A 12496-nucleotide genomic window follows, 5' to 3' on the forward strand; every position below is an offset into this window, starting at 1 on the left:
AGATTCACATCAACTATATTTAGTTGAAATTAATAAATTAATCTCTAATTTAGGTAAGAATGATGAAATGTGAACAGTTCATCATCATTAAGGATCAAAATATAACTAAAGATACAGAAAAAAAAAAGAATTAGCAAACTTGCCTTTGTCTTCTCATAGCATTCAGTCATTTAAGACGATGTCACTTCCTGTGGAACATGTGATATGTGGAATATTCCAAACATTTAAAAGGGGTGAATGTATTCAGGATGAGACTAAATAAAAATCAAAATATTTTTTACCTAATTTATTATGAATTACTCCTGAACAATTGATGGATCTCTAAAGTAATAATAATACAAATGCACAAAAATAATAATTAGTGTTTGTTTGGCAAAAATTACAAATGGTTATAATTTGCACAAAGGTTTCAGGCTAAGTGGAAGAGTATTACATAATAAATGCATGAAGTGCATGAAACTCTACTAAAATTATGCTCTGATTTAATGTGTATTAATTTTTTAAAATCATTTTTTATCATGGATATAACAGAGAGAAAAAATATGCGAACGACACAAAGCCCTTTTTAAAAGCCTTTATTAAAAGTGATCATCTCAAGCCTTAGTGCTTTGACCCTCAGTCTTAATCGGTCTTGTTTCATTAATTAAGTGCCATAACATCATCATTACTAATAATAATCAAACATTTTTAAATGATCAAATCTTTATTATCATAAAAACTATAGAACTCATTAATTAATAGAAACCTGAAGATTGTAGATTCTGATTGGACATCAATATGTTTAGTTTGATCTAAATTCCATTATTCAGAGTGAATACAGATGTGTGCTTTTTTGTGAGAATTATAATAAAGGTGCTCAGGCTCAAAATTATTAGCTTCCTCTACATTTGTAGAGCGATTTATGGCATGGACAAGGCAGTTGGGAAAACTTTTGCTCAGAGACTCAGCCACAGAATCCACGTCACCGTTCTCGTTCTCTATTTGATCCTTTATCTGGTTCTTGTCAAGTGGTTTAGGGTCTGCAGTGAAAGACACCACCACCCTTATTTTATTACCGCACAAATGTTCAAAATAATTGTCAACTCCACCATTTATATGGTGCTTCTTCCCAAACATACACTTCACAATTTTGCTATCATCATCATTAAACACCCGGACTGACCAGGAGACCCAGTAATACTTCTTCACAAGAGCCTCCAGTAGGAATTTAGTAAACTCAGGGTCGACACTGCTCTGCTTCACCTGGAGCATCTCATCTATATCAGACTTGGCTTGCTCAGCAAAGTTGTTCACACACTCATCCACTGCTGCCTTCATGTGCTTCTCCACATCCTCCATGCGGGCAAGCCATGTCTTCAGCATTTCCTGATCCACAGAGTCTTTCTTTAGTGCAGTGTAGCCCAACAGTGAGATGATCCCAACCACAAACAGCTTCTTCAGGTTAGCACAGAATTCCTCCACTGCCCTCCTGCTCCGCTGCTCAGTTTCCACTATAATGTCCAGCATTGTCTGTCCAGAGGTGTTCTCTATCATGATAGCATCATATAAGCATTCAAGGTTCTTTTCCCCCTCAAATTTCTCAAAGTAGATGAGGAACTCATCTCGCTTCAACTTCTTATACTCAGGTTTGGCTGTGAAAATATACTGAAAATATTCATACTGACTCATTATGTTTGCTTGGAATTTGAAGTTCTGGATGTTCACAGATGATCGCTGCATCACCAGCTCTATATTTTTAATCTCACCCTGGATCTTTTCCAGCTTCTGGTTGACCTTCACAAACTGCTCAGAAAGATACTTAGACTCTTTGCTCTCTGGGTTGCTAAGGAGCTCAGCGGAGACATTAAATACTGCCTCCAGGATGGGATTGAACTTGCCTACAGTGGCTGCAAGGATCGCACAGCTTTTGCCTAGGATCTCTACTCCCTTTTCGATCTTGTCCCTGTTCTCCATAAGCCATTCTGACATTAAATCCATATTGGACATCAGGTGATGAAAGAGGCTTCTGTCTTAATCTGTTAATGGAGGCAAACTTTCTTTCTGTAACACAATAAGAATTTATAAGAAATAAGAAATAAGAAAAAAAAACTTTCTCAGGAATTCCAGAATCAATGCAGCATTATTTAAATGTCACATTTATTTAAAAAATTATAATTAAATCTGCCATATAAAAAATTTAAAAGCTAACAGATAGCAGAACAAGTATGAACTTCATCTGGAATAATGTACAAATATTTGCAGTTGTATGTGAAATTCCATGCTCCAGTAAAAATGTTTCCAAAATAAATAAATGACATGCCATGTACGTTATCAGGAATGTTGGGTTTGTGTGCGTTGTCCAAAGAAATCCAAGGTCTATAATTATGTCTATGTATAAATAATCCGAGTTCTTTAATGTAACCCGAAGCGATGTTCCAGTTTTAGTTAAAAAGTAAGTAGTGATATTCTGGTTGCTATGGTGTTGCTAGGTGGTCGCCATGACATTCCAGGTAGCTGTTGCCAGTTAGTTGCTATGGTATTGTTGTTGTTTGCTGTGGTGTTTCAGTAGCAAGCCTCACAATCCTGTCCTGAATATGCCATTCAGGTTTTGTGTGATTCTGTGTTTCATGTGTTGCAGCTTATCTAAAGTAAACTCTGTCTCCCAATGAATGATTCATTCGAGCTTGTGCCAAAGGTCTTTACAGATATTAATGTTTTTAATCACCGTCAGTTAGGTACATAAGAGTAATTTGATACTACAGTTCTGAATCAAACATACTAAGAATAGATTTTATGCATATTTACAGGTAAAGTACAGGCAAAGGTAAATGTTTGTCACCTTGTTTTACATGAGTTACGCTTAACTAGATAAAAAAGGTTCAGCAGAGCCCCTAGTGGCCAGTGTGTAACAAGCTGCCATTTTTAGTTTGTTTCTAGACATAGCCATCATTGACACTTCCTGATGATTACTGCTGAGAGCTAACGGGCGAATCTGAAAGCTGACTAGCTGACAGAATCCTTCATTTCAGTTCAATCGATAACTCGATCTTAGCTTCCTATAGAATCCAGTGTTACACTTTAATAGCACCAACATAGTTGCCTTTTATCATTAGCAAAGTCTTTATTATCTTAAAACCACGGCTCTCAAGTGTCACGCATTGAGCATGACAGTCACTCATTTCGGTCATTTATCACATATAACACATTGTATTTCTCACGCAGAAAAACCTACTATTTATCATATATTTAATATGCTGCAGCACCCCAAATGTATCTGTCCACATCGATCTCTCTGTGGAACCGGGCAGGAATCAAGCGCATCTCCCCTGGAGCTCTTAATTGAGCCTGACACTTAGGCCTTAGGATATATTTGAAAACGGAGTTTTCATCTAAAAACGCTCCATGTCAACAAATGTTTTCCAAAAGTTGCTCATCCACATGCTTACATCTCTCTACTGTGCATGAGTAAAGCTTCGACCTGCGTTATTTCCGCTAGGCGTTTATTTACTTTTGACTGAATCACATGACTAAAAATGCGTCATAGTATTTAAAAGCGTCTTCACAGTCCACACTAAGATGCGAAGACAGCGTTTTCAAATTTATCCGCTTTGGAGAGCGTCTTCCAACAGGAAGAAAGGCCAAAACGGAGAGAAAAATATACGTTTTCCAACGATAACGTATTAGTGTGGCCATGGCCTTATAAGCTAATCAAAAAAGAGGCTACACAATAGCCAATCAGAAAATCACACTATTGCAACACAACAACCAATGAAAAAAAAGCAGATCCTGGAATTGTTCAGGATGATCCTCATTCACCCACAGAGAAAACCACTGGAGCTGCGAGGATCACTTTGAGCACAGAGTAAGTCATGATCTCTTGTTTTAATGTTACAACAAATTCACAACTTGTTTGACACAAACAATGACATTTTGACTGCTGTTAGAGATGTTTCCCAGCATCAGTTTTTCATGAGTGTCTGTAACTTAGCCAACAGTTTTACAGCCTGTTCACTGACAACACCTGCTCAGAACAAGTAGTCTAGGCCAGTGCTTCTCAAACTGGGGGACCCTGGGATGGTGCCAGGGGTTTTATGACATTTTATAAAATTATGAATATATCATAAATTTTGTGTAATTACATCTCAGAAAAATAAGGCTACTAACCACCACCAGTACTAACCACCACCATCACTACATTGTACACAGCACTACATATAATTTAATATGTTTTGTTTAATTCAAATATTATGTTTGGGAATGTTTTATGTCATACATTTTTTTTTTTATTGCCTGTCTTTAAAACTTGAGAGCCCTGTTAAAACCACATCCATAGTTGCTGTGTTATGCAAGTCAATATTTACTTAAGCACAACATCCGGGCATTTCAGAACAGGTCCTTATCAAAACTTTAAAAAAATCCAGAATTATTTTGTATGCCCTGTTCACTAATTCTTATTTTTTGCTATTTTAAAATGTGAGCAAATAAAAAGGAATAAAAAAGCAAAGAAGCCCCAAAAGAAAGAGATCATCAAGAGATCAGCAGAGAAAAACAAACACTTACAGTTAGGAGGTGGAAAGTGTAGAGATGCCCTCTGTGGTGTTCCAGTGCAGCCCAGCGGTGCTGATGACTTGCAGCTGCCTTGGCTCGATGTTTATTTGTAGCCATGCTGTATGCGGCACTCCCACTTTGAACGGGCTCCATCTCCTCCTCCCTCTCAGAGAGGGATGGGTAACATCCGGTAACTGCAGTGTAGTATAAAGTACTAGAAAGCAATACTTGAGTAAAAGTACAAGTATCGTACTAGAAAAATACTTTGGAAGAAGTGAAAGTTACCTTTTAGAATATTACTCAAGTAAAAGTCTTAAAGTATCTGATATATACTGTACTTAAATATTAAAAGTAATTTTCTGATATTTAATGTACTTAAGAATTTTAATAAAAGTAAAATTTCAGTGATTTTCGGTAGGCATAAAATCAGGGGCGGTTCTAGGATTTCATCTTTTGGGGGTTTAGCCCTCAGTGAGAATTAAAAACAAGAAGAGTTTTATATTATATATTATATGACTACATAGTAAGCCAAACGTTATGGTATTATTTAAAATGGCAAAGGTGGACACCAAAATTTTATGCATGATGTAATGATGCCAGTTTGAATCAAATCAGTTCATGTATGTGTGCATTTTCTACGAACAGTGTGTCCAATGAATGCAGTCATCAATAAAAAAATTCACAAGACAAAGGCCAAATCAATAAATGTTATTTTTATTTAGTATTGAATGGATTGTTTGCATTAATATTTTGTTTGTGCTACAACTCTGGTAATAAGAATAGTGAGATTTCACTGCTTTTGGTTGCCGTCTTTATGGATTTCCGCCGATTAACGTTATAGATAGACGCCTCCAGCTCTGGCTGCGCGTGCACGCTGCACGTGCCTGTGCTTCTCCGTTCAGATAAAGCAGACAGCTGATGACACACTTTTGAAAGACTACAACGCACGCGAATAAAAGCAAAGTAAAAAATTATACTTTTAGTTTTAAGGTGTCTAAGATCACAGACAGGGTGGCTGGAGCCACCCTAAAAAGGTCTAGAAACGCCCCTGCCTTTTGCTAAATCATTTAGTGAAAGAAGGAATCACACCCAAGATTATTGCACAGGTTGGTAAGATACTGTGTTTCACCGATATAGATCTGAGTAACGGGACAAAGCTATCGCCGACTCTTTGATACTCAATAATGTCTGTATATACATACAGTACATTGTGTAAAATCCAGCATGAATATCAGCGGGGTTTGGAGCTTCTGAGTCATGCAGCGTTAGCGCTTTATCCAGGTTCAAGCCGAGTATATATGCTAATTTTCCACTGGTTTTGAAGAAATATTGCTTTGAGGTGTCCATACATTTATACATTTATTTTTCACGGGGTTATAAACTATAGTCATGATGAATTTGGATAGTTTTATTACTTCATTGATTTTGTCAACCAGTTCTTCAATAATTTTATAATATCCGTGATTTATCTTTAATAAATTGTTGTGTGTTTTATTTCCTTCCCTATAAGCAGTAAATGTACCCAACTTTAAATATAGTGAACCTCTGAAAGCGATACTTCCCTGTCTCCTTTCAAATCAATGGGCTTGACAAATTTAGTCGTATAGTGAGATATCTTGTTATTAGGGTAAATGTCCTTCGACGCGTTGCTCGGAAGAGTCACATAGAATCCGCTCTCGTCCATGGTTATCAATTATAGTTAACAGTTATGATTGTGATGAGTCCTTCTAAGCGCTAAAGCGAATCTTTGAATCTTTTGAATCTTTTCGTAACACAAGCACCCAAGCGTATTTAGATAAAATATCTATACAAGGTATCCAAAACTTTGCATCATCATTACTCTCTGACAAGCTGCTCATGTCGACTAAATCAGCTTGCCATTGTTCATCTATGTTTTTCACAAAAACCTTGTTTCTTTTAAACTTTGTAGACACTGGTTTATGAAGAGTGTATGCATCTTGCTCAGCTAAACAGTTCCCTTTCGGAACTCGAGCTGCGTCAAAACACTATGGGAACGCCCCTGCATGACCGCGCTCTGAACCACGTGTGTAATCTGACCAATAGGCCTTGGGACGTGACGTCATCGGCGAGAGATGGACAAGACGCTAGCTTCTGCTCGTTCAGGTAAGCGCTGTGTTTTTCTGATACTGTGTTTTTCTGATCAAGTAAAGGCTCGCAGACAGAGATTCCGTAAATGTGTTTATCCGTGTCCCCGTTTTATTACCGGGAAGGATTCGCATGATCGGTGTGTTGTTTGCGGTGTGATCGATTGCTCGCATTGTAGCCGCATGGCTATGCGCACGCTTCGCTCTCGGAGAGCGCTCTTCGAGAAGAGCTCTCTCCCTCGCGGCTCCGGTCCTGCTCTTGCCGAGGCAAATCGGCGCCGGCCTTCATGGGGCTTGCAGGCCGATTTAGCAGCGGGATTGGAGTCGGATGAGTCCTCTCCAGCCTCGTCTGTTGAATCGAGCTCCTGCTCTCGTGCTACGTCGGCATTCAAGGCATTCACCTTGTCCTACCTCCCGGACAAGGATCGAGCTGTGCTATTGGACACACCGATGGCTCCTCCTGGACTGTTTGGCGACGCTGTGACAGCGGTAGTGAACAAGTTCCAGGAGTCTAAAAAGCAGTCGCTGCGTTTCAGCAGTACCTTCCTCGGCAATCTCGTGGGGCTGTTTGGTGGCAGCCCCAGCCTGGTCCTTCCGGGCACCGCGAAGCCCAGAAACAGAGCGTTGCCACCTGATCTCCCCGGGCGGGGCCTAAGGGCCCAAGGTGACGCTCTGGGCACAAGAAGGAGCAGGATGACCTGGAGGTCACCCTCGCCTCTGACAAACAGGCAGTGGTGCGTAGATCCTGACGGTCCTTGGGGGGATGGGGCATACCTCACGTTACGGTGACCATCCCTCCCCTGCACCACCGGGGCGCCAGGCCGTTGGCTCTGCCACAAGATGTACACCAGAGCATGGCCCCCCTCCAGCGGGCACCTCTCAGGAGGTGTCAGCGGCCACAGTACGTTGCTCCGGCCGGTCGGGTCATGGAGGCCAGTCTGCCGGCACTGCCACAAGGTGTGCCTCTGGGCCCAGCTTCCCTCCAGCGGTTCGCTCCCCACCTTTCCACCCGAAGGTTCGTTGTGGGAGGGGAGGGTCTGCCGCCTCTCGCGAGGCGTCATCAGCTGCAGGGCGCGGCCCCAGCTGCTCTGAGTGGGTCTGAGGCCAGCCCCGAGGGGCTGGTTCCCCTGAGGAACTTTCTGACAGCTTGGGAGGAGCTGTCAGGAGTCTCCTGGTGGGTCCTGCGGACCGTAGAGGATGGCTACATGGTTCAGTTCGCGTCCTCTCCTCCCCGTTTCAACGGCATGTGTCCCACCCTGGTGGGACCCGAGCAGGCTCTGGTCCTGGAACAAGAAGTGCGCACACTCCTGAGGAAAGGAGCTATCGAGGTGGTTCCCCCCTCGGTTCGAGAGTCAGGCTTTTACAGCCCGTACTTCATCGTTCCGAAGAAGGATGGCGGGTTGCGTCCCATTCTAGATCTATGCTCCTTGAACCGCTCTCTCAGGAGGCTCACGTTCAGGATGCTCACCCTCAGGGAGGTCGTGACTCAGATCAGGTCCGGGGACTGGTTCGTCACAATACATCTGAAGACGCGTACTTTCACATTTCCGTCCTTCCTGCACACAGGAGGTTCCTGAGGTTTGCTTTTGGGGGCGAAGCTTACAATATCAGCTCCTCCCGTTCTGTTCCTGGGCGTGATATGGGACTCGGCCAGGATGCAGGCACGGTTGTCTCCTGCTTGGGTCGAAGTCATCCTCAACTCGGTCAGGAGAGTGCGGGAAGGCCAGCCACTCACTGTGAAGCAGTTTCAGAGGCTGCAGGGTCTCATGGCAGCGGCGTCCAGCGTAATCCCGCTCGGCCTCCTGCACATGAGGCCCCTTCAGTGGTGGCTCCGGGGCAGAGGGTTTTCTCTCAGGGGAAACCCATATCGTCCCATCAAGGTCTCGCGGCGTACCCTTCGAACCTTGGATGTTTGGAAAGACCGAACATTTCTGTCCCAAAGCCCCATGTTGGGGGCTCCATGTCATCATGTGACGCTAATAACGGACGCTTCCCTCACGGGGTGGGGTGCGGTCATGAGTGGCCACTCCGCCCAGGGTCTGTGGAGCGGCCCGCGTCTCTCGTGGCACATAAAGTGCCTGGAGATGATGGCGGTGTTTTTGGGGTTAAAACACTTCCTCCCGGACCTGCGAGATCGCCATATATTGGTCCACACGGACAATACTGCGGTGGTCTCCTACATCAACCACCAATGGTGTCTCCGATCTCGCCCTTTGTACAAGCTAGCATGAGCGGTCCTCTTGTGGTCTCGGGACAGACTCCTCTCTTTGAGGGCCATTTATATCCCGGGACAGTTGAATGTCAGAGCAGATGCCCTGTCGAGCCAGGGGCCGAGGCCTGGGGAATGGCGTCTCCACCTCGAGGTGGTGGAGTTCATATGGCGGAGGTTCTACAGAGCCCAGGTGGATCTGTTTGCAACCCGGGAGACCTCGCACTGTCCCCTCTGGTTCTCTCTCTCTCACCCAGCCCTGGATGCCATGGTGCAGTCGTGGCCGAGGCTATGCCTGTATGCCTTTCCCCCGATCCCACTGCTCCCTGGAGTTCTGGAGAGAGTTCGCTGGGATGGAGTCCGTCTCCTCCTGGTAACACCTAGATGGCCGAACAAGCCAGGGTTTGCGGATCTGGTGTCCCTACTCGAGGGCCCTCCATGGGAAATTCCCCCCATGAGGGATCTCCTCTCACAGGAGGGCGAAACCCTGGTGCACACCTGCCCAGAGCTGTGGAGGCTGTGGCCCCTGAGGGGGCACAGTTCATAGCGGCTGGTCTCTCTACCGAGATAGTAGAGACCCTTCTCCACTCCAGAGCTTCCTCCACGAGGAGGTCGTATGCCGCACGATGGCGACTGTTTACGTCGTGGTGCGAGCACCATGGCCTGGAACCAGTTAAGGTGCCGAGGCCCTCACTCTCTAAGCAGGGTCTGGTCAGTGTGGCGTGATTGGACACCCGTTCCCATAGCGTTTCGACGCAGCTTGAGTTCCGAAAGGGAACGTCTCTAGGTTACGACCGTAACCCTAGTTCCCTGAGGAACGAGACGCTGCGTCTCCATGCCACACTCCCTGCATTCCTGCGGTGCTTACCTTCTCTCGCAGGAGCTAGCGTCTTGTCCATCTCGCAGCCATTTGTAGCTTCCTGTTTACGCGACGTCACCCGCCGATGACATCACGTCCAAACGCCTATTGGTCAGATTACACACGTGGTTCAGAGTGCGGTCACGCAGGGGTGTTCCCATAGCGTTTCGACGCAGTGTCTCATTCCTCGGGGAACTAGGGTTACGGTCGTAACCTAGAGACGTTTTTTATTTTAATATCATTAACAATTTTCTTGACTATAGCTCTTTGCAAACTCTCAACACCTCTGTACGAGCTGGGGTCAGGCACATTCTTCAACAGCCTAATAAGGAAGAGGATTAGTGAAAATACTCGGGTCATTAACTCTCAGTTCAACGATTTTTTGAAGAGTAGAGGTGAACTCGGACTTCAGATCTTTCTCGGAGACAGAATAGACGTGGCACGCTTTGAAGTTTCCCGTGTGTGATTGATCGGGTGGCTCCAGAGATGAGTGAAAGGTCCAGAAATCCACAACGTCTTCATACACTTGGTCGCTGCAAATTTCTTTGTTTTTTTCTTTAGCTTCATTCACAACAGCTTTGATGTTAGGCTCATCTCGCCAGTCACATACAATAGCTTCAGCGATGCCTAGAATTTTTTCCAGGGATGTGGTGTGTTTTAGTCCACACAATTTCAGAGCCTTTACCAGAGTGTATTTCAGCCAAGGTTTAAACAATTTGTTCAGCAATCTGAAGGCATTCATATGCAGATAGTAGCTTCAGGATCAAACAAACAAGCGTGTTGGAGTTGATTAGGGTTAGGGTTAGGGTTTCACTCCTCATCAAAGTTTAGTTTTACTCTTATGTCATCGAATTCAGCTTTTTTCCGGAATAAATAATCGATTTGATTAAAGTAGCTCCAATCAAAAGTTACAGCCTCAGTAGCTTTGCTCCAGTGCTTGTGATCCGGTACAGATGCCTGGGTTGATTCAGCATTGAAGTGAAAGCCGGCTGTAAAACCGTTTGACATCGCCCAATACTGACTACTTTCATGATCTAAAATCTTTGTAAATCTTGACATAATAGATTGTCACATTTTCTTCGGTGCATCAGGACAAACAGCCATAGATATGCTCAAAGAATCATAGGCATTATGCATGGAGGGGGCTATATGCTATTTGAACGCTAAATCCGGGGTGGGTGCATTTGCGTGTGTGTGAGTGTTTGCTCAGGGGGGCGTGGGCGTGTTTGCATGTGGGCATGTGTTTGCTCAGGGGGTCATGAGCGCTTGTGTGACGTTATAGGTAGCCCCCCATTGGCTAACGATCAGTCTGAGAGACGCTCCTAACTCCGCGGGGTGGCTTAATCATGATTTGATTACCACCCAGTCTGAGGGGATGGGGTAACCCTATCACCCCCCTGGATCAAACATGAGTTTTAAGTACTTGTCTCCTATCTCATTTGGAACAAACACATGGCCTTGTTTTACAATACTGTTTCATCTGAGGGTCATAAACCCCCTTTTTTAAAAAAAAATACTGGTCTATATATTGGATCAAACACATGGTTTTAATTACTTATCACCTAACTACTTGAAGCAGACACAATGGGGCTAAGCAATATGAAAGAGGGGGTGGTGGGAGGGAAAGGGGGCTCTTTAACTACTTGGAGTCAACACAAAAAAATTCCTATCGGTAAGCAATATATCAATACAATCACTAAGTTTATTATTATGAACTTTTAACCTAAACCTAACATAATAAAATCATGACATACATATGTCAGATCAAAGGTATGACCTTTTACCTATTCCTATCAGTAAACATTATATAATTACAGTCATAAAGTTTTTATTTATGATTTTATTATATTATCGATTATGGTTTATGGTTTTATTGTTTTATTGGGGCAATAAAACTGTCAAAAAATAGAGTAAGGAAGCCCGCCCTTGATATCTCTCTGTCATATGTGGAATAATTCTAAAGAAACTCATCAAGACTAGACGACATGCCACAAGTATGAAAAGAATGCTATTTATTCATTATTATTTTTTCATACAATCACAATGAATATTGTGTAATATTTTTACTTATTTTTCTTTGTTAAATCTACTTTATTCAATCTGTGATGCCGTGGTCTTCGATGCTTGTACTCAAGACCATTAAACAATTAATGCACTATCCAGTGTTTCCCAGAAAGAAGATAGTGTCCATTATGAGTCTGGATTTCTTTATCCATTTCCTGCTCAGACCCTTCTCGTGTTCACTAATGAATGCAGAGTAACCCATTAGAGGGAGGAAGCAGACGCAGAAGAGCTGGGTAAAGCTTGTATGTGGGCATGTGATGCTGACTCATGAAGGTAAGCTCAGTAATGGACCACAGACTGGTGTGGTTTAAGGCACAGAGAATAGTATTTTGTGTTTTCTTGAAGTCATAATACATTCTGTATTTTTGAAAACAAAGGCCCATCCATGAATGTTATATTTTTAATATAGTAAAAGCCTTAGTACAATCACCTTGCAGTTCTGCTCCACTCTGTACATTCTGTTACATCTTTTCTACCAATTATAAATGGATATAATTGTAAATTCATTTCTTACCTCTATTCATTGTTCACCTCTGTTTATGTATATTAACTGTACGTACAAGTATCAACACAAACCCAACACAAACTCCATGCTGTAGCTTTATTTATTTGTTGTACATATATTTACACATTGCATTTTAGTCAGGCATACACATAATACATCCCATAATATTGTGCACTATTACATTAGACTTGCACATTTTTATGAACAGCAGATATGTTAATCCCTCT

General features: G+C 43.0%; 1 protein-coding gene and 1 long non-coding RNA gene across 2 annotated transcripts; one reads left to right on the plus strand and one right to left on the minus strand.

Moving 5' to 3' along the window:
- Nucleotides 1–566: 566 nt before the first annotated feature.
- On the minus strand, nt 567–4607 carry LOC132840203 (protein rapunzel-like). Its single transcript, XM_060861686.1, has 2 exons — nt 4540–4607; nt 567–2040 (listed from the first exon to the last, which is right to left on the minus strand). Exon 2 carries the CDS (start codon nt 1984–1986, stop codon nt 802–804), a length of 1185 nt encoding a protein of 394 aa, XP_060717669.1. The 5' UTR covers nt 1987–2040; nt 4540–4607; the 3' UTR covers nt 567–801.
- On the plus strand, nt 3569–12366 carry LOC132840205 (uncharacterized). Its single transcript, XR_009647795.1, has 3 exons — nt 3569–3841; nt 6458–6651; nt 11928–12366. It is a non-coding gene; the product is annotated as an uncharacterized LOC132840205 (long non-coding RNA).
- The last annotated feature ends 130 nt before the right edge of the window (nt 12367–12496 follow it).

Source organism: Tachysurus vachellii, chromosome 25, assembly GCF_030014155.1.
Source record: "Tachysurus vachellii isolate PV-2020 chromosome 25, HZAU_Pvac_v1, whole genome shotgun sequence".
Classification (NCBI taxonomy): domain Eukaryota; kingdom Metazoa; phylum Chordata; class Actinopteri; order Siluriformes; family Bagridae; genus Tachysurus; species Tachysurus vachellii.

Coding starts and splice junctions, on each gene's coding strand:
- LOC132840203 (XM_060861686.1), bottom strand. CDS start 1,986: ATGTCCAATATGGATTTAATGTCAGAATGGCTTATGGAGAACAGGGAC.